A 22523-nucleotide genomic window follows, 5' to 3' on the forward strand; every position below is an offset into this window, starting at 1 on the left:
TGCCTTGTGTGGGATATTAATCCAAACTTTCAATTGGATCAGTAGTCAATTAGCCTCCATTATTTTATTGCCTCCCAACCTTCCTTCCTCCTGCCAATGAATGTCTGAATCTTGGCTTTAATTTAAAGGATTATAATAGCAGGCAATCTGGCTCATCTTCTCACAATACCTATGTTGTGTATTACCACTTAATGGGGACCAGAAACTGTAGTCACCATTACATTACATCAGTGTATGTGAAGATATTAGAGAGCTGTGATTTACTGAAATTTCTTCTCTCCTAAGTAACATGGATTCAGCCTCTGTGGGGTGTTTCAAGTGTGAGAATGTCTGTCCAGTTTAAACTCAAATTAATGCTAGAACAAATAACCCACATAAATCAGATTTCCTCAGTTAAAGCAAATTACAGTTAAATCTTTGTTCTGATGAGTGTTTACTAATATCTATATTAGTAAACACAAGAAAAGCTTAAACAGTATAAAATTGCTTCAACATTTAATTTTCCTATTCATTTTTTACTGTTACATAAGAGAGTTCAGAAAAGCTCAGATAATTAAATAAGGTCTTACAGCAAGTTTAAAAACAGAGGCTCTCTTCCATAAGCATGACAGGCAGAGTGTTGTGTACATGTCTCCAACTGGAGTGATTTTTGCACCAGAATAAAGAGAAACAAATAAGATATAATAAATGAGCCATGTGGAAATTTAAATTCCCATCTAATCTCATTAATTTGGCACAAAAACCTTTTCAAATAACATGTTGCAAAAACATTTGTGTTACATTGTATTTAGCCTTAAATGAAGTACTTAAAGTATACCCAAAGGAAGGCAAAATTACTGTGATGCACAACAAATAGTATGCAAATAAAGTGTAGAGAAATGAAAATGACAATGAGGAAATGCAGCCTTGCAAAGTAACTGATCGGAAGAATGGCCAGCTATGTGTTTTGTAATCTGAAATGACCAATTGATCATTCAATTGAATAAAGACGACTTTTCTGGTAGCATTAATAATCATGCATATATAATTATTGGTTCATTACACAAAAGCAGTAGCATTAAAATAATTTTCTAGATGAATATAATTTGTAAGAATCTAGATCTTGATGCAAGTACATATTCTACAATTTATTTTAATTTCTTACCACTGAATATCGAATGTTTCCACTGCAGTCGAAACCTGTATCTCTTTTAACAAAGATACATCAGGTTTATTATCATAGGACTGGTACTACTGCTTAAAAAGTGAAGCAGTTGGAGTGTTAGACACTTTATTAATGCCATGATCAGTTAGTTACAAGTTTACAATCATTGGCTGAGGGGCGGTGGGGGGGGGGGGGGAGGGGGAATCAATTAATTCAACCATAGGTGTTTCTGATTTCCTTGTAAAATGGTCCTTTTTATTGGAGAATTAAAGAACATTGTTAAAGAGATAAAGAAACATTGCAAAATGGATTTGCCTACATGCTTTAACTTTCAAGACATGCAGACCATTCTATTTACTAATTGAACTGAGAGATAAGGAACACCATTCATACTCAAATGTTGACACAACAGTAATAATAAAATGGCGATCAACATGGCATTAATGTGATGGGGTCTACAGCTACTTCATCAAAAGCTTAAAGGAAATAGGATCTTAGTAACTAGCACCATCATTTCTTTACTCTATCTCCTGGTTCCGTAAACAAACACAGACGGAAGCCCCGGAAATTTTAGCACCTTGGAGAAAAAAATAATCAGACAAGCATTAACACATCCTAGCTTCTGACAGAGATGAGGTAGCTTAAACTTGGGGTATTTTTTTAACTAAATCTGTTGTAAGTGTGGTAGGAAAGCTTGATATTAAAGTAAACTCTAAAATGAATAGATAGGAGGACTGATTTTGCACTCTCAGCAGGGAGCAGTGCTGACAGGAACCGTGGCTCGGGGAAACCTGGGATGTGAAGATGTGGTTCTCTAACCCAGGCTTAGTGTCAGTATGGTAACTCATCCCCAGCAAATATTGGATGGAATATTCCCAGATTAGACCATCTCAGCCTGTACTTAATACTTGTAAATTTTAAGAGTTAAAATCTTAACTGTTCCCATTCCTGTTACAATAGAGCCAATAGCTATTACTGTACTTAAAAACTGCCTTATAATTTCTACAGTTTTTAATCACATTTTGCTTCTATCAACGGGTTCATATGAACAATAAATAATTGTTGTGGAGGGCTGGAAAATTCTAAGTATTTATATATACAGTGCTGATTTGATCAGCCATTAATTCAAGAGTCCAGGAATGTCTTCAAGATCTCCATGTCCTTTTTATTTTACAAGAAACAAACGGGGCCAATTTCAAAGCCAAATTCCTGATCAGGACCCCCAATATCCAAGGGTGCAATATCCACAATGGGAAGTCGTGCTGTGTTCTGTGTTCGATATTCAAAGACCGTCTTTCCCCAACTACCAGTGTGTTTCTGCAAAGAAAAAATACACACGAGCATTGCAGTATGAACCTGTTGTAACACATCTTTGCATCTATGTTCATCTCGGTCATAAATTGCATTGACACACATTCACCACCCTCAAATTACAGATTGTCGGAGACTTTTAGTAGTGCTCAGATCCAATACCATTTAATTAAGATTCCTACTGTAACCCAATGTTATTTATAATTATCATGAGCCTATACTTTATGTAAACATTATAGAGTGGAGGTCACACCTTGCACTGTGCCTCTTTAATTTAAGGTTTGGGATTTCTTCACCCGTGTGGGTGATTTGTGAGCCCCGATCTTCCTACACCTACTTGTCACCCACTGATTCACTGATGAATTTGGGAGAGTACACCAGCAGAGCACAAAGTTGTGACTATTCCCCAGAAGACACGATTTTTTGTGGATGACACGAAGGTTGGGGGTGTTGTGGATAGTTTGGAGGGCTGTCAGATGTTACAGAGGGACATAGATAGGATGCAGATTTGGGCTGAGAAGTGGCAGGTGCAGTTCAACCCAGATAAGTGTGAAGTGGTAGGTCAAATATGTTGGCGGAATATAGTATTAATGGTAGGACTCTTGGCAGTGTGGAGGATCAGAGGGATCTTGGGGGCCGAGTCCACAGGACGCTCAAAGCGGCTGCGCAGGTTGACTCTGTGGTTAAGAAGGCATATGGTGTATTGTCCTTCATCAATTGGGGAATTGAATTTAGGAGCTGTGAGGTATTGTTGCAGCTATATAGGTCCCTGGTCAGACCCCACTTGGAATATTGTGCTCAGTTCTGGTTGTCTCACTACAGGAAAGATGTGGAAGCCATAGAGAGGGTGCAGAAGAGAATTACAAGGATGCTGCCTGGAATGCGGAGCATGCCTTATGAAAGCAGGTTGAGGGAACTCGGCCTTTTCTCCTTGGAGAGACGGAGGATGAGGGGGGACCTGATTGAGGTGTATAAGATGATGAGAGGTATTGATAGGGTAGATGGTCAGAGGCTTTTCCCCAGGGCTGAATTGGTGGCCACAAGAGGACATAGGTTTAAGGTGCTGGGGAGTAGATATAGAGGAGATGTCAGGGGTAAGTTTTTTTTTACTCAGAGTGGTCAGTGCGTGGAATGGGCTGCCGGAAACGGTGGTGGAGGCTGATACGATAGGGTCTTTCAAGAGACTGTTAGGTCGGTATATGAAGCTGAGTAAAACAGAGGGCTATGGGTAAGCCTAGTAATTTCTAGGGTAGGGACATGTTTGGCAAAGCTTTGTGGGCCGAAGGGCCTGAATTGTGTTGTAGTTTTTCTATGTTCTAAGACACATTGGCATGTCTGCCTTCATCGGTTGAATGTAAGAGATGGTACGTTATGTTGCAACTTTACAAAACAATGGTTCATCTGCACTTGGAACTTTTGTGTGCAGTTCTGGTCACCACACTGTGGGAAGGATATGGTTGCACAGGAGAGACTGCAGAGGCGATTCACCAGAGAGTTGCCTGGATTGGAGGACACCAGTTATGGGGAGAGATTGGATGGGCTGGGTTTGTTTTCCTTGAAGTGATGGAGGCTGAGTGGTGACCTGACAGAGGTATCCAAAATTATGAGAGATATAGACCAGAATAGATGGTCAGAATCTTTTAGATGAGAAGACATTGTGTAAAAGAAAAAGAAACTTGTCCCTCAGCTCCCTTTTAAAACTCCTACCTCTCACTTTAAAGCAGAGTGGTTGCTATCTGGAACGTGGTGACAGAGGAGGTGGCGGGATGAGATGTTTAGGAGGTATTGAAACAGACTATTAAATAGGCAAGGCCATAGAAGATCCTATTGAGATGAGTGTAAATGGGCAAAAAGGTTGGCAAGGCCATGGTGGGCTGAAGGGACGGCTTCTGTGTTGTTCAAGTCTGACTCTATAACTTGGGATGGAGAACCACACCCAATTAGACAAGATGGAAGAATGGCATTACCAGAGAGACTCTGTAGCTTGAATGCAAAGCTTTAGATTATTTAAATTGTTGTGGATTTTTACTTAAATTTAAAATGCTTCTGAAGGAGAAGAGAGGGAATACACTCCCCTTACCACCTTGCCCCTTTCGCTTCCTTCCACCACATCACCCTTCACTCTGTCTTCCATTCCTTTTTTCTTTCCTCCTATCCCTCGCCTCTGCATTCCTTCCCATCTTCCCCCTTGTGCTTCACTCCCTCTGCCTGCCTCTCTTCCCTCTCCTAACCCTTCTCCCTATTTTGACTCTCTTCCCACCACTTGCCCTCCATTCGTTTTGTTGTCCCTCTCCACCTCTCCCTTCCGTTCTGACAACAACCTGCACACACACTTTATTATCTACATGCATTGCAACAGGACAGGTGAGTTGTATGACTGAGAAAAGAACTCTGCCATGCTGGCATCGATGCTCCCCTCACGTTCCCTCCCATCATTCCTCTACTAACTCTAGCACTGTAAGCCTCCACTCTCACTTCTATGCACCACAACCTGTTCCACTTTCTTATGACTCTTTCATAGGGAAGTTTCTTCTGAATTCCCTATTGGATTTCTTGGTGAATATTTTGCACTGATTACTTCTAGATCCACTCTTTCTCCACGAGTGGAAATCTTCTCTCTATCCATTCAGTCAAAAATTTTAAAAGGCCTTTGCTAGATCTTCCCTTAACTTTATCAAGAGAAAAGCGACCCAGTCTGTTCATCGTTCCCTGATGTGTACATCCTCACATTTCTAATACCACCTTTGTGCACTTTTTTCATTGCCTCTATGTTCCTTGTGTAATAAGACCAGAACATTAAACAATTAATTTATGTTCCTGCAGAAATGATCCCAGGAAAATCTAGTATCATATTTAGTGCTCACCCTACGTACAATTGCAAACAAATCCCTTGTTACATTGTGTCAGAGATGTTAACTGTTTTGTACAAACTGTATACTGTATGTTAACCGTATCTACAAACATGTCACGTTAATTGTCTGTCCCTATTTCCACTCTGACTCCTGTTCCAGCCTGGTTCAGAAACAGTACCCATCCTTTCGACTGGAAGATTACACACTTCTGCGTTCAACATTAAGTTGCACAACATCCCCTGCACACCCTCATTTGATTTCTTCTCTCTTTCAGATCACTTCTTGCTTTGCACCATCTTCCCTTTTGTCACTTAATCTCAAAGGCAAAATACTGTGGATGGTGGAAATTTGTTGCGGTTAGCATAATGCTATTACAGTGCCGGTGACCCGGGTTCGATTCCGGCCACTGTCTGTAAGGAGTTTGTACATTCTCCCTGTGTCTGCGTGGGTTTCCTACAGGTGCTCCGGTTTCCCCTCACATTCCAAAGATGTACAGGTTAGGAGCTGTGGGCATGTTATGTTGGCGCCGGAAGAGTGGGGACACTTGTGGGCTGCCCCCAGCTCATTCTCAGTGACGCAAAAAAGATGTATTTCACTGTGTGTTTTGATGTACACGTGACTAATAAATATCTTAAAATTTGGAACGAGAAAACAAATGTCCAGGCAGCACTTGTGGAGAGAAAATCAGTTAACCTTTTGGGTTGACGATCTCCTTCCACAAATACTGCCTGACCTGCTGAGTATTCCCAGTATCCCCAGTACTTTTGTATCAGAGCACCGTGTTCATGGTAAATAAGTTATTGATGCATACTTACAGTGCAGCCATCTTCCAGGACGGTATATTTAAATCTGTTATTTCCTTCTGCTTTGATTTCAATGTCATTGGCACTCTTAAGAATCAGTGCTTTCCTAAGTGTGCCAGTTTGGTCATCCATGTAAGCGATGCTGTTTTTACAATGGTAGGTAATATTTTGGGAAGCTTCTTTCGACAGGAGACGGAGGAATGTTGTTTGGATCATAACAGTATTTGGAGAATGCTTCTTGTCGCCATAACTGAACTGTGGAAAAGAGAAACAATTTAAGACAGTAAGTCGGTGAAGTTTGGTCTCCCTGACCATTAGAAGTGAACACATTCGTGTGTTGGCAGATTGTTGCAACAATAGTTTGCCTCACGTTGACCGGTGTAGAACACTTTGTGGAAGACAGTCAGGACCAACTGGACGACAGCAGCCCAGATTTTGTTGGCACAGGTCTACCACCTGCAATATCCATGGTCATGCCTTGCCCAAACTTACTGGATGAGGATGGTCTGTCCTTCTGGCTCAAAGCATCCAGGCTGTGTGTGTGTGTGTGTGGGCAAAGCAATGAAGAGCATTCCTTCCATCTTTGGGGTTTCTAAATATTTAACTGTTTGTCTTTTTAACACTTTTCTGGGTTGCTTAATGTTTTAAAATTCATTTTTATTAGAAGAATTTACCTTTTTCCTTGCCTTTCTTGCCCACAGCTTTACAATCCCCATTGAAATCAATGGGGCTACAGATCCCACACCAAGTCTAATGTGGTGGAAGATCTGAAAACTGACTCTGCATCAGATTTGCAAAGCTTTCTGTGGAAGATGGAGCTCAGCTGACGGACTCCATGGGGAGCAAATTAAATATACATTGCCAATTAATGGTGAGTGAATTTGGCACTTCTGTGTTTTACAAAGCATTGCTGAAGTCCTGGACATCATCAATTACCAGCCAAATCTTGGCTATTGATTTTCCTCCATTTGTTTGCAATGTTCTGCCCAGTCCTGTAATCTAGAAAAGTACTGATCAGTTTCTCTGCAGTTAACCAGTGATGCTTGTGATTCATTGTGGTTTTAATTAGGTAAGCCAATCCAAAAGGAATGTCTTCAGATGTATTGGATTTCAGGGGATAAACTGTTTCAACTAACACTGCAGTATTGCTTTTTACCAGTAGATGGTGATGTTGTTCTGCTTAATACAATTCATAAACTTTACATGATGCAACATCACCATCTGCTGGCGATCAGCAAACACTGCAAGACTATTGCTACTTCCGTGTAACAGAATTTATTCCCTCGATTCTTCAGGATTTAAGTTTGTATACTATTTCGCTTATCCGAGCTTAACTTTCAAATCTTTTCCATTTTCATTTCCAATTACTTTTTAACTGTTGTGTTTTATTACAATACCAAAGGCCATTTAACCAATCAAGTCTATGTCAGTTGGTATTGGTTTATTATTGTCACTGTACAGTGAAAAACTTGTCTTGCATACTGTTCATACACATCAATTCATTACACAGTGCATTGAGATAGTACGGGGTAAGAACAATAAGAATATAGAGTAAAGTGTCACACGGAATGATTATATTAAAAGTAATGAGTAGATCCGCAGAGAGCAGCTTGCAACGAGTCACCACACTCTGGTGCCATCTTACAAAGCTTCCCCCATCAGTCCTATTCCACTACTGATTTTCCCATTGAAACCTATTCTCTCACATGCCCACTAACTCACTCACCCTGATTCTCCTGCCACACACCTACACCATAGCCAATTTACAGCAATTAACCCACCAACACATCTCTGGATTGTGGGTGAAAGCTGCAGTCCCAGAGGAAACCCATGTGGTCACAGGAAGAAATTGCATGCAAGGTCAGATTTGACCCCAAGTGTCTGCAGCTGTGTGCCATCTATTTATCATTGTTTCAACAAACATGCTGCCCTTATTTATGATAAATAAGGGATATTTTTACATATTTGGACTGAGATTTTGCTAAAGTATCCAATGACATTCTGTGCTTTTTATTTAAAGTCCAACATAACAAACATTGGACTCCCTTTATAATTACAGAACTAAAAGTTTTCTGTTACAAAATTGTTGGGAAATGTTGCATTTAAGATACCTTCTGTAGGCTTACAAAATAATTTTGTTTGCCAGCACTATAGATTAACATTCTACTACTTAGTTACAATGAATATGTAAAATATGAAAAAATAAACTGAACTATAGTTAAATTAAACATTCAGCAAATTACTTTCTTGCCTAGAAATTGAATTTCACCCTTGCCTGGTGAGATTTGAACATAATGCTAAATCAAGGATCACCACAAGGATTGCAAAATTGGGATATGCTAGCTTTAGGAAATTATCATTCATAAGCAGCAAAACAGGAGTTGTGAATTCACAGATGGCAGCTGCTGTGTCAGTCATACACTGATTGCTAAGAGACATAAAACTCATTTAAGATGCACTTTAATGGGAAGGCAAGGGAAAAATGTACCCCTGGTTAACAGACAATCTGTTGAGGTTTAGTTGGTGTTTGGAAATCTGCAAGTTCCATCTGGTTTTAATGCACCAGAATCTTTTCATTAGAGTTGTAGAGTAATATAGCAAATGAGAGGTCCGTCAGCCCAACTCGTCCATGCCAACCAAGATCCTCATCTAAGCTAGTCCCATTTGCCTGCGTTTGGCCCATATCCCTCCAAAATTTTCCTATTCATTGTACCTGTCCAAGTTTCTTTGAAATGTTATTACCTGCCTCAACCACTTCCTCTGACAGCTTGTTCCATATATGCATCACCCCCTATGTGAAGAAGGTCCCTTTTTAAATCTTTCCCCTCTCATCTTAAGTCAATGCCCTCTAGTTTTTGACTCCCCAACCCTGGAAAAAACACTCTGCCTTCACTTTATCTATGCCCCTCATGATTTTATACACCTTGATAAGGTTGCCCCTCAGTCTCCTATGCTCTAAGGAATAAAATTCCTAGCTTACTCAACCTCTCCCTATAAACTCGAGTCCTGGCAATATCCTTGTAAATTTCCTTTGCACTTTTTCAAGCTTAATGATTGTCTTTCCTCTAACAGTGTAATCAAAACTGTACACAGTACTCCAGGTGAGATCTCACCAACGTCTTGTACAACTGCAACATAATATCCCAACTCCTGTACTCAATACCTTGACTGATGAAGGCCAGCGTGCTACATGTCTTCTTCACCACCCTATCTACCTGTGACGCCACTTGTACTCCTTGACCCCTCTGGCTGCTACTGCTGTTACCCTCTCATTTCCTGCACCCACCCCCCACTGGTATCCAAAAAGATAAACCTATTACTGAGGGGAACATTGCATTGTCTGCTTACTCCCTTTTACCTTTCCGAGTGATCACCTTAGGTGTGACCACTTCACTATAACTCCTATCTATGATGCCTTAAGTATCCCAGATGATCCTGAGTGTATACAACTCAAATTAAAAACATTTTGATTAGAAACCTTTCCTGATCTTAATCACAAATTTAAGGAAGCTGTGAAGTATAGTTTTCACACAATGAATAGTACAATTCCTATACTTGCAACTTACTTGTAATCCACCATTCATAGAATCACCAAACCATAAATGTCTATCATCGTCACTATTCCTTTTGCTCCACCAGGATTTGCGTGGGATTTCAGACGGGTCAGCAAATATACAGGTCTCCCCAGTGTCCATGTTGCAGTATACTTCAATCGCGTCCTCAACACAGCCCTGGTTTGGATCAATCCAGTACTCGCCTATAAAATAAATTCAAGTACATCAAGGTAACCATATATGTGTTAACAGTGTTACGGACTCAGTGAATGTCCCTTTAAGATAGAGAGTGTGTGTGTATGTGTGTGTGGGGCGTGCTTACGTCAATAGAAGATAAAGGACGTAATGACGTGGTTGAAGAAGGCAGAAGAAGAAGAAGGAGAGAGAGAGAGAAGGGAGAGAGAGAAGGGAGAGAGACACCAGCCTGCTTGTTTTCTCTATCGATGGATGAGAAACAATAACTGTGTTTGCCACTGAAATCCATGTATGGAAGTTGGAAGTAATCTGGTGGAGTTCACTTTGTTGCTGACCTGTAGAAGGAAACAGGTATTTGTGTGTGGACGACCACGATTCAGATGTTTTTCGGGGTGAGGAAGTCACTACCGAGTAAACACTGAAGTGTCGCTGGGGTTCTATCGTGGAACATTTGGATTTCGTATTTACTCTCTCTATGTTTCTCTACGTCTATGTCTTATCTTCAGACAACAGTGGTTGTTGAAGAAGCCCTTGCTCATGTTTCACCTTATGGCTTGCGGAACTGAACTTTAAGAACCATTCCGGAACTTGGAGTTTGGGACTTTGTCACACACACACGAAGAGTTTAGTTTTGGGGTTAACGTTCAAGGTTTAACATTTTTGAATTCTAACATACTAACATTTTTACTTCTATTTTACGTATTATCATAAGTAGTGATTAATAAAATAGTTTTAAACACTGAAACATGCTCAGTGTGTTTCTTTTGTTGCTGGTTCGTGACAACAGTAAGAAGTTCGCCTTCCCTGTTCTGGTGTGGAAATAACACACACAATGTCCCTCGGCTCTTCTCATGTTGGTAGTCAATACTCAACATGCCCAACTGCAGGCCCTCTCTATCTTACTGAATACCCCAAGTGAACAGTGATAAAACTTCAGTCCAAGAGGAATCATGCTTGAAACATGAGGATTTCAGACTTGATCTATAATTCCATTTTCACCTCACATTTCCATGGTCACAAGTGGTTGAAAATGTATTTGTTTTCAAGTCTGTCTCATCTTAGTTTCTGAAAGTCAATATGAGCTGATTCAAGTAGCAGTATTATTTAACACCTTTAATAACCTAAATTTATTTTGATACTTTTTATTTTGGGGAGGGGGTGGGTGATGGTGGGGGAAATTGCTTCACTGATTTGATCAAGGACTTGCATGTTCCTGAATGATTGTCTAAAATTTATAAATATGGTTCATACAAATACAAGTATCAAGAAACCAACAGACTGCCCCACTTGTCCTAAAATCATAATACTGTTCTTAAATGATGGCTCCTTTAAAAATAACCAATTTGCAGAATATTAACTGGATTAGAAGGGAAATTTACCTTGTTTTTATGATCCTTTGTGGATATGAAGGTGTAGCCGTACACGGCGTGTGGCAGAAAAGAAACGCAGAGACGTGGAGGCTGGACTGGAGCACACTTTACTCACTGAAACAAAGTGCGCACTCTCCAAAAAGACCCGTGAGCCTCTCTGGTGGTGCCCCGTGGTTAATCTACGTCGCGCTCCTGCACATGCGGCCGCCGATGGCGGTTCGAGTTCTGCAGGTCCAGGCCGCTACACCACCACCCCCCCACCCCCAGAATCACCCATTGGGGGCGTGGGACCCCCAGTCTGTGTGTCCCTCTTGGGTGGCCTGCACCGCCAGCGCAGCGAGGGCACCTACACGGGCTGCCCGATGTCCCGGTCGAGCGCGCTGACCACGTAGTAGTACTGCGTGTCATCGGCTGTAATGCCTCAGATACTGAACTGGGCCTCAGCCTGCTCGAGCAAAACGTGGGGCTGAGTGGCCCAGAAAGTTGGGAGCTTGAGCGAGACTGCGTTGTGCGAGTCATTGGGATTCATGTTGTGGGTTCCAGATGCCGTCTGGGAGCGTCGTGGTCACCAAATGTAGCCGTACGTGGCACGTGGCAGAAAAGAAATGCAGAGATGTGGAGGCTGGACCGGAGCACACTTTACTCACTGAAACAAAGCGCGCGCGCTCCAAAAAGACCCACAAGCCTCTCCGGCGGAAGTGACGTGAGGTCCCTGCCAGAAGGCCCGCCCCGCGGTTAATCTACGTTGCGCTTCCGCTTAGTCATTTAAATTCTATCAATGGATTGAGGGCTATAATGCCCATCTTATTCCAAGTGTGGCCTTATCAACATGGGACTGAATGATTCCTCCAGCTCCTCCATTCCTGCTTCAGAGACTGCATTGATTTTGAGCCTACTTGTCTTGTTAGAACATGTAGATTCATTACCGACTTGAAGACCACCCTTGACCACCATGATCAATTTTAATCTGCAGGCAGAGGGATATCCACCTAAAAGACTTGGGATCTCATGCATTTTGCATGCAAGATACTGTGTGCACCATTGGGACCACAATTATATCTTAACCGCATCCTAAGTGGGAAAGTTGCCACGACTTCAGGTCTGAAACCCTTTAGGTACGTTAAAGGCTTTCCTTCATGGAGTCAGGAGATATTGGAGTCCCACAAGTCATGCTGTAGTCTCTCTCGCTGTGGATCCTTGCCCCTCTCTTTCCTCTCCCTCCTCAATTCTCAACCATTTACACAGTGAGAAGACTGGCAGCATTTAACCGAGGAGCACAAGTTAATCTATTGAACAACATTATGATGCTGGAGGAACTCGGCAGACCAGGCAGCATCCGTGGAGAAAAGCAGGCGGTCAACGTTTCGGGAGTCCTGACCCGAAATGTTGACTGCCTGCTTTTCTCCACGGATGCTGCCTGGCCTGCTGAGTTCCTCCAGCATCGTGTTTTTCACCTAGATTCCAGCATCTGCAGTCCTTTGTTTCTCTTCTTTAATCTATACCAGGCTGTCACTTTAGGTCTGTGACTTCAGTGTACATTTACTCTACACTGTCCAGTTAAGTGGATATTTTAAGCTTAACTTTAAACCCCCCCCCATTGTCAGAGACCTTATCTTGCCATTCTGTGAAAAAAGTATATATATATGGAGAAAATAAGTAGCTTAAAAACTTGCAGGAGAGCAAGGCACCTGTCCAGATACATACCACTTTTCTTCTCTGGGTGACAGAATAGAAGATCCTGGCACGTTCGAGCTGGGTTCTTTCTAGAACCGTCTGGGCTGCGCATGGTTTCCAACTGGCTGCTTAGGGACTTCAGGGTGGCATCCACACCTGAATCCATCGGGACAGTGTCAGAGGTCTCATCGGCATTGAGTACGTCAAGGGAATCAGGTTGCATGCCATAGTTGCCCAGTATATCTTCGTAGGCAGCAGTTGGAGGACCAGGAGGCCCAGGGGGACCTGGTGGCCCTTCTTCACCTCGCGGACCCTACCAGTAAGAAGGTTAAGAGCCAGTTAGTGGCTTCTAATTAACAGGTTTAATGCATGAATATTATACAAACCTCAATTATTATCATAACTAAACAGGACATGTGGCAACTTTGGGATGCTTTGAACAAATGAAAGTATTTTACAGCCAGTCTGTGGCAGAAGTGGTTGCAGACTTGCCTGATAGTAGGAGGTTATGGGTTCAAGTCCTGCAGTGTTGAAGGAGTGCCCATTGGTGGAGATGCCAGATGAGACCTAAACTAATTCCCTGCCCAAACTTTCAGGGGGAAGTAAAAGATTTCGTACTACTACCAGAAGAACAGGAGGCAAGTGATCCTTGGTTAACATTACTCCCTCAAACAAGGTTACTGAAATGGATTATCCAGTCATTGCCACCGTTGTTTGTGGGAGCTTGTTGTGCAAAAATTGGCAGCTGCTGCGACTTTCTTAACAGAAGCTATGGTTTGTAGGCACTTCATTAGGTGTTATGTGCTTTTTGATGCCTTGGATAGGGGAAAGATGCTATGTAAATGCAAGTTTGTCTTCCTGACAATTAAAATGTAGTCACTGTTATTTGGTCAAGCATAACAACCAAGTGCCACACAGAAAGCTCCAACAAACAGCAATAATCGGAAAAATGTCATAGATCCAGTTCTAAAATCTGGATGTATTTCTACTCTTTACAGTAAAATGTGATTTATGGTATTTACAATAACTAGATAGCTTAATATTAATTAGAACACAAGAAATAGGAGCAGGAGTAGGCCACCAGACCCCTCAAGCCTGCCCAGCCATTCATTATGATCATGACTGATCCATTGCTGGCCTCAACTCCTCATCTGTGCCACTTCCCTATAACCCTCAATTCTTCATTCTTTCAAATATTATCCATCTGCACCTTAAATATCTCTAATGATCTGGCCTTCACCATCCTCGGGGGCAGAGAATTCCAGAGATTCACTGCCCTCTGAGAGAATTTCTACCCACCTTAGTTTTAAATGACTCAGAGCTATAGAGCACAGATATGGGTCCTTCAGCCCAACTTATCCACACCGACCAAGGTGTCTACTTGAGCTTGTCCCATTTGGCCCATATCCCCCTAAACCTTTCTAAATGTCTTAAATGTTGTCATTGTGTCCGCCTCTATCCTTACTTTGCAGCTATGTCCTCGTGTTCATGACTTTCTCACTAGTGAAAACATCTCAGTGTCTACCCTGTCAAGCCCCCTTAGGATCTTGTATGTTTGAATAAAGTCATCCCTCATTCTTCTGAAGGCCAAGTTACAATTACAACAGCTCTTTGGTGGTAGATATTTCACAGCCATCTTTGTATTTTTTGGCAATAGGTACACTGCATATGCGGTTATACACACTGAACATTCCTGCTGAATATATTGGTGCACCCTTACCTCGGGACCAGTTTCTCCAATAGTCCCACGCGATCCAGGTGGTCCAATAGGTCCAGGTAACCCAATGTGGCCCTCTTTTCCAGGGGGCCCAACTGGACCAGGAGGTCCCTAAAGGAATACACATGTTGTGGCATTGTGACTGCTTTGAAGTTTGTGTGTTAGATCTTTCAAAATGTACAGACTGAAGCACAAAAATTCTTCTTTATTACAACTTGCAGAACATCAATTATAAAATGAGCTTTCCCATCTGAGTTTTTTCTCTAAACCCTCAGATCAGAAGAAAGTATCAGCCACCCAAAACAAAGCGATACTGCTACTATGGAAAGCAATATTATTGGTTAGAAGTGACAGAAATTATATCCAACAATGCAACAAATTCTGAAAATTGTAGAACTCTGATGAGCAAACACCAGAGACATTTGTCCTCGGTCGCTTATGGTAAACGTGTATACTGTAGTGGCTTCTGAACATCTCTTACATTGACTCCAATGGAACCAGAAACTGGCATGCATACGCATGGACAAAGCTATGTTAGTAACCTAAGTAGTGTTTTAGTGGATGTAACACTAAGGTGAGGTGTGTGTGTGTGTGTGTCTATATATATATATATATATATATATATATATATATATATATATAAAAATATAATAGACATATATATACACACACACAAACTGGCAAGAGCAATGTTGGCATACAATTCATATATACAAGGATTGCCACAGGAGGAAAGTGATGCAATTCTTTTTATTATTTCTTTGTTCGCAGGATGTGGGTATCAATCAGAAGGCTGGAATTTATTGTCTGTTCCCATGAGACTCTGAAATGAAGGGTTTGATCATTTCAGAGGGCAGACCAGGTAAGGACAGCAGTGAACTGGATGGGTTTTTAACAACAATCCACTAGTTCTGTCATCCCTCTGGGTAGCAATTTTTTTTTTAAATTCCAGATCTATTTAGTTTCTTGAACTTGAGTTGCTCAGCTGCCTTGGTAAGATTTAAATTGTCTAGATCGATTACCCAGGTTGTGATCAGAAAGAAACTTGCAAGGTGACCATACTTGCATTCTGCTCATTCTAGTGAGATAGCATGCGTTGAAATACACTTACTCTGGGACCAACTGGCCCTGGAATTCCCCGACCACCTTGTTCACCAGAGGGACCCTGTAGAGAGAAGATTGGATTAGTTTAATCCTTTGACTAGTAGCAGACATTCTGGCCAGGATTTTCATATTCCTGCATGTTCTTTTCAGTGGGAGGAATGTGATGGATAGGTGCAAAGAGACAACCATGGTCTTCTATATTTATCAAGTACACAATATTTTTCTGGTATTATCAAGTGAAATATCATCTAACTTAAAGAAATCACTGCCTGAAACAAGGTGAGGTTAATAATTACTAAGCAGTTACTTACAGGAGAACCAGGAAGACCCTGTAAACCAGTAAATCCACGATGACCTTTCTGACCTCGTTCCCCTTGAATTCCATTCTCTCCCTTATCACCGCGTGGACCTTGAGGGCCCTATAGAAAGCAATTCAAATTAATATTAAGCCTCATTTTAAAGTTAGGGAAAATAATTTGATAACATTCAAAGCTTTAGTGGGGGGGGGGGGTCACCATCTGGTTAAGATGGACTTTTTAGTGCAATTTGCCCACAATATGCCAAAAGTGCATGCATTCTTTCAGCATAAATCAGGTTTCCACCATTGTTTGTGCTAGGGTTAATAGAAGTCCGCAAAACTAGGCATGTCTCTAATTTAGTTTATGCTAAGAACCAAGGTGAGTTTCCACTTGTGTCTATTTGCAGACTTCTAAGGAAATTTTTAAAAACAAAGTCCTTTATCTTGGGTACAATTTTGTAGCAACATTTTTATTTTTAAGTTATTTTTCTGGAAAAGCTAATTACATAAGTATAACCAATGAAAACTAAGCAGAATCATTTGCTAAAGTGTTTTTCAGTAATTTGAAATTAGATGGCACACAGTGAACCATGACTGATTAAAATTAACTTGCCCATAAATACATCCTGATTATAATGGTATGAGTAATGTATTGCTCTGACCTCAAAAATCCATTCCATAAAGTTTAACAGGGACCCAAATCTGTAGCATGTTCAGCAACACTAATCATAGATGGACTTCTACAGTTTTGTTTTGATAAATCAATTTCCAGCTTTTTTTACACTATTTTTTGTAATTTATGATAATTTTATGTCTTTGCACTGTACTGCTGCCCCAAAACAACACATTTTACGTCGTATGTCAGTGACTAAAATATTCCTCAGAATCAGATTTTAAAGCAAACCTGGCTAAAATGGGAAAACACTTGATGTTTAACTGAAATGATACATTGCGATGACTGTTGATTATTTTACTTCCCTTTACTCGGCTGAGAGAGATCATTGCACAACTGACTGTTCAAATTGACTAATTCTAAATACATCCTTGCCTATTTATATGCAAGGAGTTAGCCCAAGAAATTTCAAATCACTCTATTACGACTTTAATCAAGACATTAGTATTTTAACAATGTCACTGCTAAAACAGCAGAAGGGCAAATTTCAGGTTTGGCTTGTTAATTAGTATATTAGAGACACTACACTGCAAGCATAAAGTTATGCCTCATGATTTTGTATGAAATACAACCTGTTTGTAAAATGCAACTGATTTAAAGTGTGTTTCTGAATAAATGTTGGCATATTGATTTATTTCCAAAAAGGTAAAAATAAAGATCGCATTCCAAAAAAGCGGCCCAAGTTTGCAGGTTCACAGCAGATCTTGTAAAAGGGTTTGAGCAGCAATTTGAATTCAAAACAAAAACTTCTCACAACATATGTAATTTTACTTGGAAGATTGATGGTTGTCCTCTACAGAACCCCATGATATTTGTCTCTTAACATAGCCAAAGGAGAAAGCTTTGAAATTTGGAAAAAAAAAATCTTTCCATTTCGAAGATCAAAATGTAAAAGAACTGCAAAAGTGAAGAATTAATCCTGTAGTAAATTTTTTTCTTTAGGGGAAATGTTTAGCTGCTTCTGTGACCTTACCTCAGAAGTCCAGTTATCTTTGAAAGTGGATAAATTTACTGCGGGATGTATGTAAATTGGGCACTTGCATACAAATGCCCATCTACACTTTTCTAACATTCCGATTACAGACTAGCAGTCAGTGCTGGTCCCTCAGTGAAACCTTCTAAATCATGCAGTTTAGGGCTGGATTTGCATTAGTATTAATCTAGTTTATTCCAAATATAAAACTTTGTCATCTCTTAGAGTCACCAGGCTGTGACTATGAAAGCATGAACAAGTAATTGTGACCAGGATACAACCCTACAATCTCAAACTCTTGCAACGTTAACTTTATGAATACATTGTAGGTTTCATATCTGATTTTAAAAACAGTTTTAAAATTCTCCTTGGACATAATTGTCTTTAATATTTGTCAAATCAGAATGAATGGTCAAAGATAATGACTGCTGGTGTAGATTAGAATTAAATAAGTAAATAAGGGCAGAGACTGGAAATATAATAGGTGTAAAACCACATTTCATGAATCTTGTACTAAAGGCAATCAAGTATCTGTTAAATTGCTCACTGGCAATCCGCGACCCCCGGCTCGACCAGAAGTACCCAATGGACCACGAGAACCCTTTGGGGAGAAAAATAGAGAAAATGAGTTGTCTTTGCAATACAAAGAATGTATGTCCAAAAATAGTGATAGCACTGAATGGAAGAACACACCAAAAAATTAAGGAAATTTTGATACACTGTGGTAGTTTTAGCTTTTATTATTGGGGGAAGTACTGGCAGTGATTGTGCAGCTGCCCAGTTTGTACCCTGTCTGTTCAAGTCAATAGAAAGGAACATTGGATGTAATGTGTATGATTGTCACATAATCTTTTACCATAATCTTGTGCTGTATGGAGGGATGGTCTATCTCGTAGACCCATAGTTTTCAATGAATTTATGCTCTTTTGTACATGTTAACTTCAATGAAAATGTTGCAGTTTGAAAGTTATATGATGGATAGGTTTGCTAAACAAATCTGATGTCAGACAACAGCTCTAAGACCTGAAATGTTGACAGTTTCTCTTTCTACAGATGCTATCTGACCTGAGTGTTTCCAGAATTCTCTTTCTATACCTATGACACATGATGATTGTGATCTGGAACCTTTTACCATGAGTGCATCTTCTGCCCTGATGCCAGTTTTTATTACCAGGATCCACTCAAGTATCCCAACAAAAAGACATAGTTTCCAGCACCGATATGATCCATGTACTACTCTGGTGGATTCCTTGTGGACTTGCTGCATGTACAGCAACCCCATTCAAGAGAATGGGAGAAAACAGTTACTGGGTAAAGGGTGGAACATAGAACATTACAGCACAGTACAGGCCCTTTGGCCCACAATGTTGTGCTGGCATTTTATCCTGCTCTAAGAATTATCTAACCCTTCCCTCCAACATAGCCCTCCATTTCTCTATCATTCATGTGGCTAGCTAAGAGTCTCTTAAATGTCCCTAATGAATCTGCCCCCACAACCTCTGCTGGCAGTGAGTTCCATGCACCCACCACTCTGTGTGTTTAAAAGAGAAAAAAAAACTAACTTCTGACATCCCCCTTATACCTTCCTCCAATCACCTTAAAATTATGCCCTCTCTTGTTAGCCATTTTTGCCCTGGGAAAAAGTCTCTGACTGTCCACTTGATCTGTGCCTCTTTTTATCTTGTACACCTCTATCAAGTCACCTCTCATCTTCCTCCTCCTCTCCAAAGAGAAAAGCACTAGCTCACTCAACCTATCCTCATAAGACATGCTCTCCAATCCAGAGGAGAGTGGGGTAAGAGGAGATTTTTTTACAATTAAAGTTTTAATAGATTCTTAATATGAATGCTTTAATACCTGAAGTATTTTTTTGAAGATTTAAATTCCTTAATATTATTTTTGTAGCCTGTCCCAAGTGTTACTGACTGAAAAGTTTAATGGCCCTTACATTTCAATAGCCCCAGTCACACTGATGGCTGATGAACGGGCAAGTGTGAGCTGTAAGACCCATTCTGCAAGTGCAGCTGGCTGCTTGTGCAAACACTCAGCCATGCTGGACGCAGTCTTCCACTGGGGTCCCAAATTGTGGCAGAAAGCCAGGGTTTCAGGGAGCAGAAGGTCTGCCCCCATGATTCAGTAATCTGCATACATTGTGATCACAGTTTCAGATGTTTCCAATTCATGGTCCACACGGTCATTTTGTGCCTGGATATTTGGGCAAAGACGATGACTGCTGTTGTAGATTGAAATTAAAGTAAATAAATGCAGAGTCTGGAAATGTAATAGATGTAAAATGGACAATGAGAACACAGGAGAAAAATTAATCATCTTTGCTGTGCAAATAATGCACATGCAAAAATAATGATTGTAGCTTAATGGAATGGAATTTGGTGCCTGAACCATATTTTTCCCCTTTGTCATTTTTGATAAAACAATGTGTGTTGTTGATCATCCTGCCAGTTGGCAATAAATGGAAAACTGTAAATTGCATAGAAGTTTAACTTACTGTCTCTCCTCTAGCGCCTGGCTCTCCAGTTGGACCAATGGGACCTGGGGCTCCAGGACTACCTTGTACCCCTGGAACACCTGCAGGACCTGGATCACCACGATCTCCCTGTGCAGAAAAAGCAAGGCTGGTTACCAGAGGAACATGACAGTGGACAGCTTGAAAACTTGATCTGTTGCCATTCATGTGAGCAGTGCAATAACAGAAGCTCACTGGAATTCATTGCTTATTGATTAATTTGCTTTGTTTTTACCATCTCTCCTGCACGACCATCACGTCCAGGGGTGCCATCAACTCCAGGAAGGCCCTAGGAACAAAGATTAACTAATTACCCGGAGCACACGTCCAACATGCAGTATTGTAGGTGAAAGAGCTAAACTTGATTCAGTGGAAACATTCCCACACCCAAGTGTCAGAGGCTGTGGATTCACATTCCCTCCCAGAGACATTATCCATGTTGATGCTTCCACCATGGTATTGAGGGTGTGCTGCCCTGCTGAAATTTTTGTTCCTTTCAACTCTACATAGAGGATTCCATGTCAGTACTTCAAAGAAAAAGGCCTTTAATCTCCAGTGGCCTGGCTGACGTTTATCCCTCATTCAAAGAGCATGCCCATTTCTGCCCATGAGATCTTGCTGTGTGGTCACAGGTTGTATGTTATAATACTCCAAAAGTACTTCATTGACTGCAAGGCAATTTGGGGCTTCCCAATAATATGTTTGGTACTTTCTCTCAAATGAGTGAAGCTGTTAAGTTTATGTTAATAAAATTCCAGCTATTAAGGAGTCAAACAACACGAATTTTTACTTACATCCTGACCAGCTTCACCAGGTGGCCCGCGTGCACCTTGTGCACCAGTTGGGCCTGGAGGGCCTCGTTCACCGGGAGAGCCTGTTGGTCCTTGTTTGCCAGGTTGACCCTGAAAAGACAACAGTACAGGAGCTGTCGCACTTTGCCTTAGTTAGCATACAACAGTATGAACCATGATTATTTGAATAAATATTCCAAAACTAAATAGAAAAAGACTCTTAAATTTTCAGTACTTCAGAATGTTTCTCTCTTAGAAAAATATTATTAATGGTATGTTAATTATAATAATAATAATTATTAATTACAAGAAGGGCACACTTCCAAGTGATATTGGTCAGTTCCTGTTTTCCACATTCTTTATTCCCTGTTTCTGTAGTCACTACCTACATGTTTAGTGTCTGAGCAGCCTAATAAAAATAGCTGATGAATCTAAATAGGCATGAATAAATTTATTGGCTGAATTAAAGAGCAATGCAAGGGCCATCACTCACTCTCAAGAGCTGGTGTCACAGTTAACTTCTAAATATTGTTTACAAAAAAAAATATTGATTTGATGAACTGACTGTGTTTTGATCATCTTCTGCAGGAAATATGTTTCTTTAACAATATACATATCCATCAAAACCATTAACGAATAAAATAATGAACAGTCTTTAGAAGAGAAAAAGTAAAACTGATAAATTAAGTCATTCAGACTATACTTCAGCATCAATTTCAGGTCTTGTGTATGAATAGAAATCACAAGCCATCTAATGCAATGCAACAAATTCTCATATGTGATTGGTTTAAGTCATTTAATACACAATAGTATAGTCATATAGTTGTAGAACACAGAAACAGGCTCTTTGGCCCATCAAATCCATGCCTACCCATTTGGTCCATAACATTCTATGCCTTGGTGATTCAAGTGCTTGTCTCAACACTACCCAAATGTTGTGGGAGTACCTGCCTCTACACGTTCCAGACTCAACAACCACCTGTGTGAAAAGAATTCCCCCTCAGATCCCCTCTAAACCTCCGACCTCTCACCTTACATCTATGCCCTCTTGTTTTAGACATCCTGCCATGGGAAAATATCTACCCTATCTCATCTCCCTCACATGATGGTAGCTGGAACCTGATTTCTCTGTCAGTATCAGTCATCCATCCGTGATATTAGCTCAGCTTATTTTTTCCCCCACCCCTTTTTCATTTCTTTTCCTCTGGGCTTGGAGTCCCAGGCTGGACATGTCTTCTTCCTCTGCATTTCATAACTCTGACATTCTTTTTCCTATGGTCTTGCTCCTCTAACTGCCCCCATTCACTCATTGACCTGATAATTGGCCTGGTTTTTACCCTATCAGAAACTTTCCACTCTCCCACCCTCCCTGAAGCTTAACAAGCTGTTTCTGCCTCCTCCTCAGTTCTGATGAAAGGTCCTAGACCTGACATGTTAGCTCTGGTTGTCTTCCCACAGATGCAGCCTAACCTGCTCAGTATTTCCAGCATTTTCTGTTTTTATCAATCCCCCTCATAATTTTTTATACTTCTATCAAGTC

The 22523-nt window shown here is 40.7% G+C and overlaps 1 protein-coding gene across 1 annotated transcript in view; it reads right to left on the reverse strand.

The window, feature by feature from the left end:
* Positions 1-499: 499 nt before the first annotated feature.
* Positions 500-22523, reverse strand: part of LOC127578203 (collagen alpha-2(V) chain-like) — a 234647-nt gene continuing 212623 nt past the window's right edge. The window contains exons 45-55 of the mRNA XM_052029930.1: positions 20987-21094; positions 20428-20481; positions 20175-20282; positions 18216-18269; positions 16036-16143; positions 15732-15785; positions 14624-14731; positions 12934-13216; positions 9677-9867; positions 6123-6365; positions 500-2461 (exon numbers count right to left, since the gene is read on the reverse strand). Of these exons, the coding sequence (XP_051885890.1) occupies positions 2315-2461; positions 6123-6365; positions 9677-9867; positions 12934-13216; positions 14624-14731; positions 15732-15785; positions 16036-16143; positions 18216-18269; positions 20175-20282; positions 20428-20481; positions 20987-21094 (1458 nt within the window). The 3' untranslated portion in view covers positions 500-2314. The remainder of the gene's footprint in view (positions 2462-6122; positions 6366-9676; positions 9868-12933; positions 13217-14623; positions 14732-15731; positions 15786-16035; positions 16144-18215; positions 18270-20174; positions 20283-20427; positions 20482-20986; positions 21095-22523) is intronic.

Source organism: Pristis pectinata, chromosome 1 (assembly GCF_009764475.1).
Source record: "Pristis pectinata isolate sPriPec2 chromosome 1, sPriPec2.1.pri, whole genome shotgun sequence".
Lineage (NCBI taxonomy): Eukaryota > Metazoa > Chordata > Chondrichthyes > Rhinopristiformes > Pristidae > Pristis > Pristis pectinata.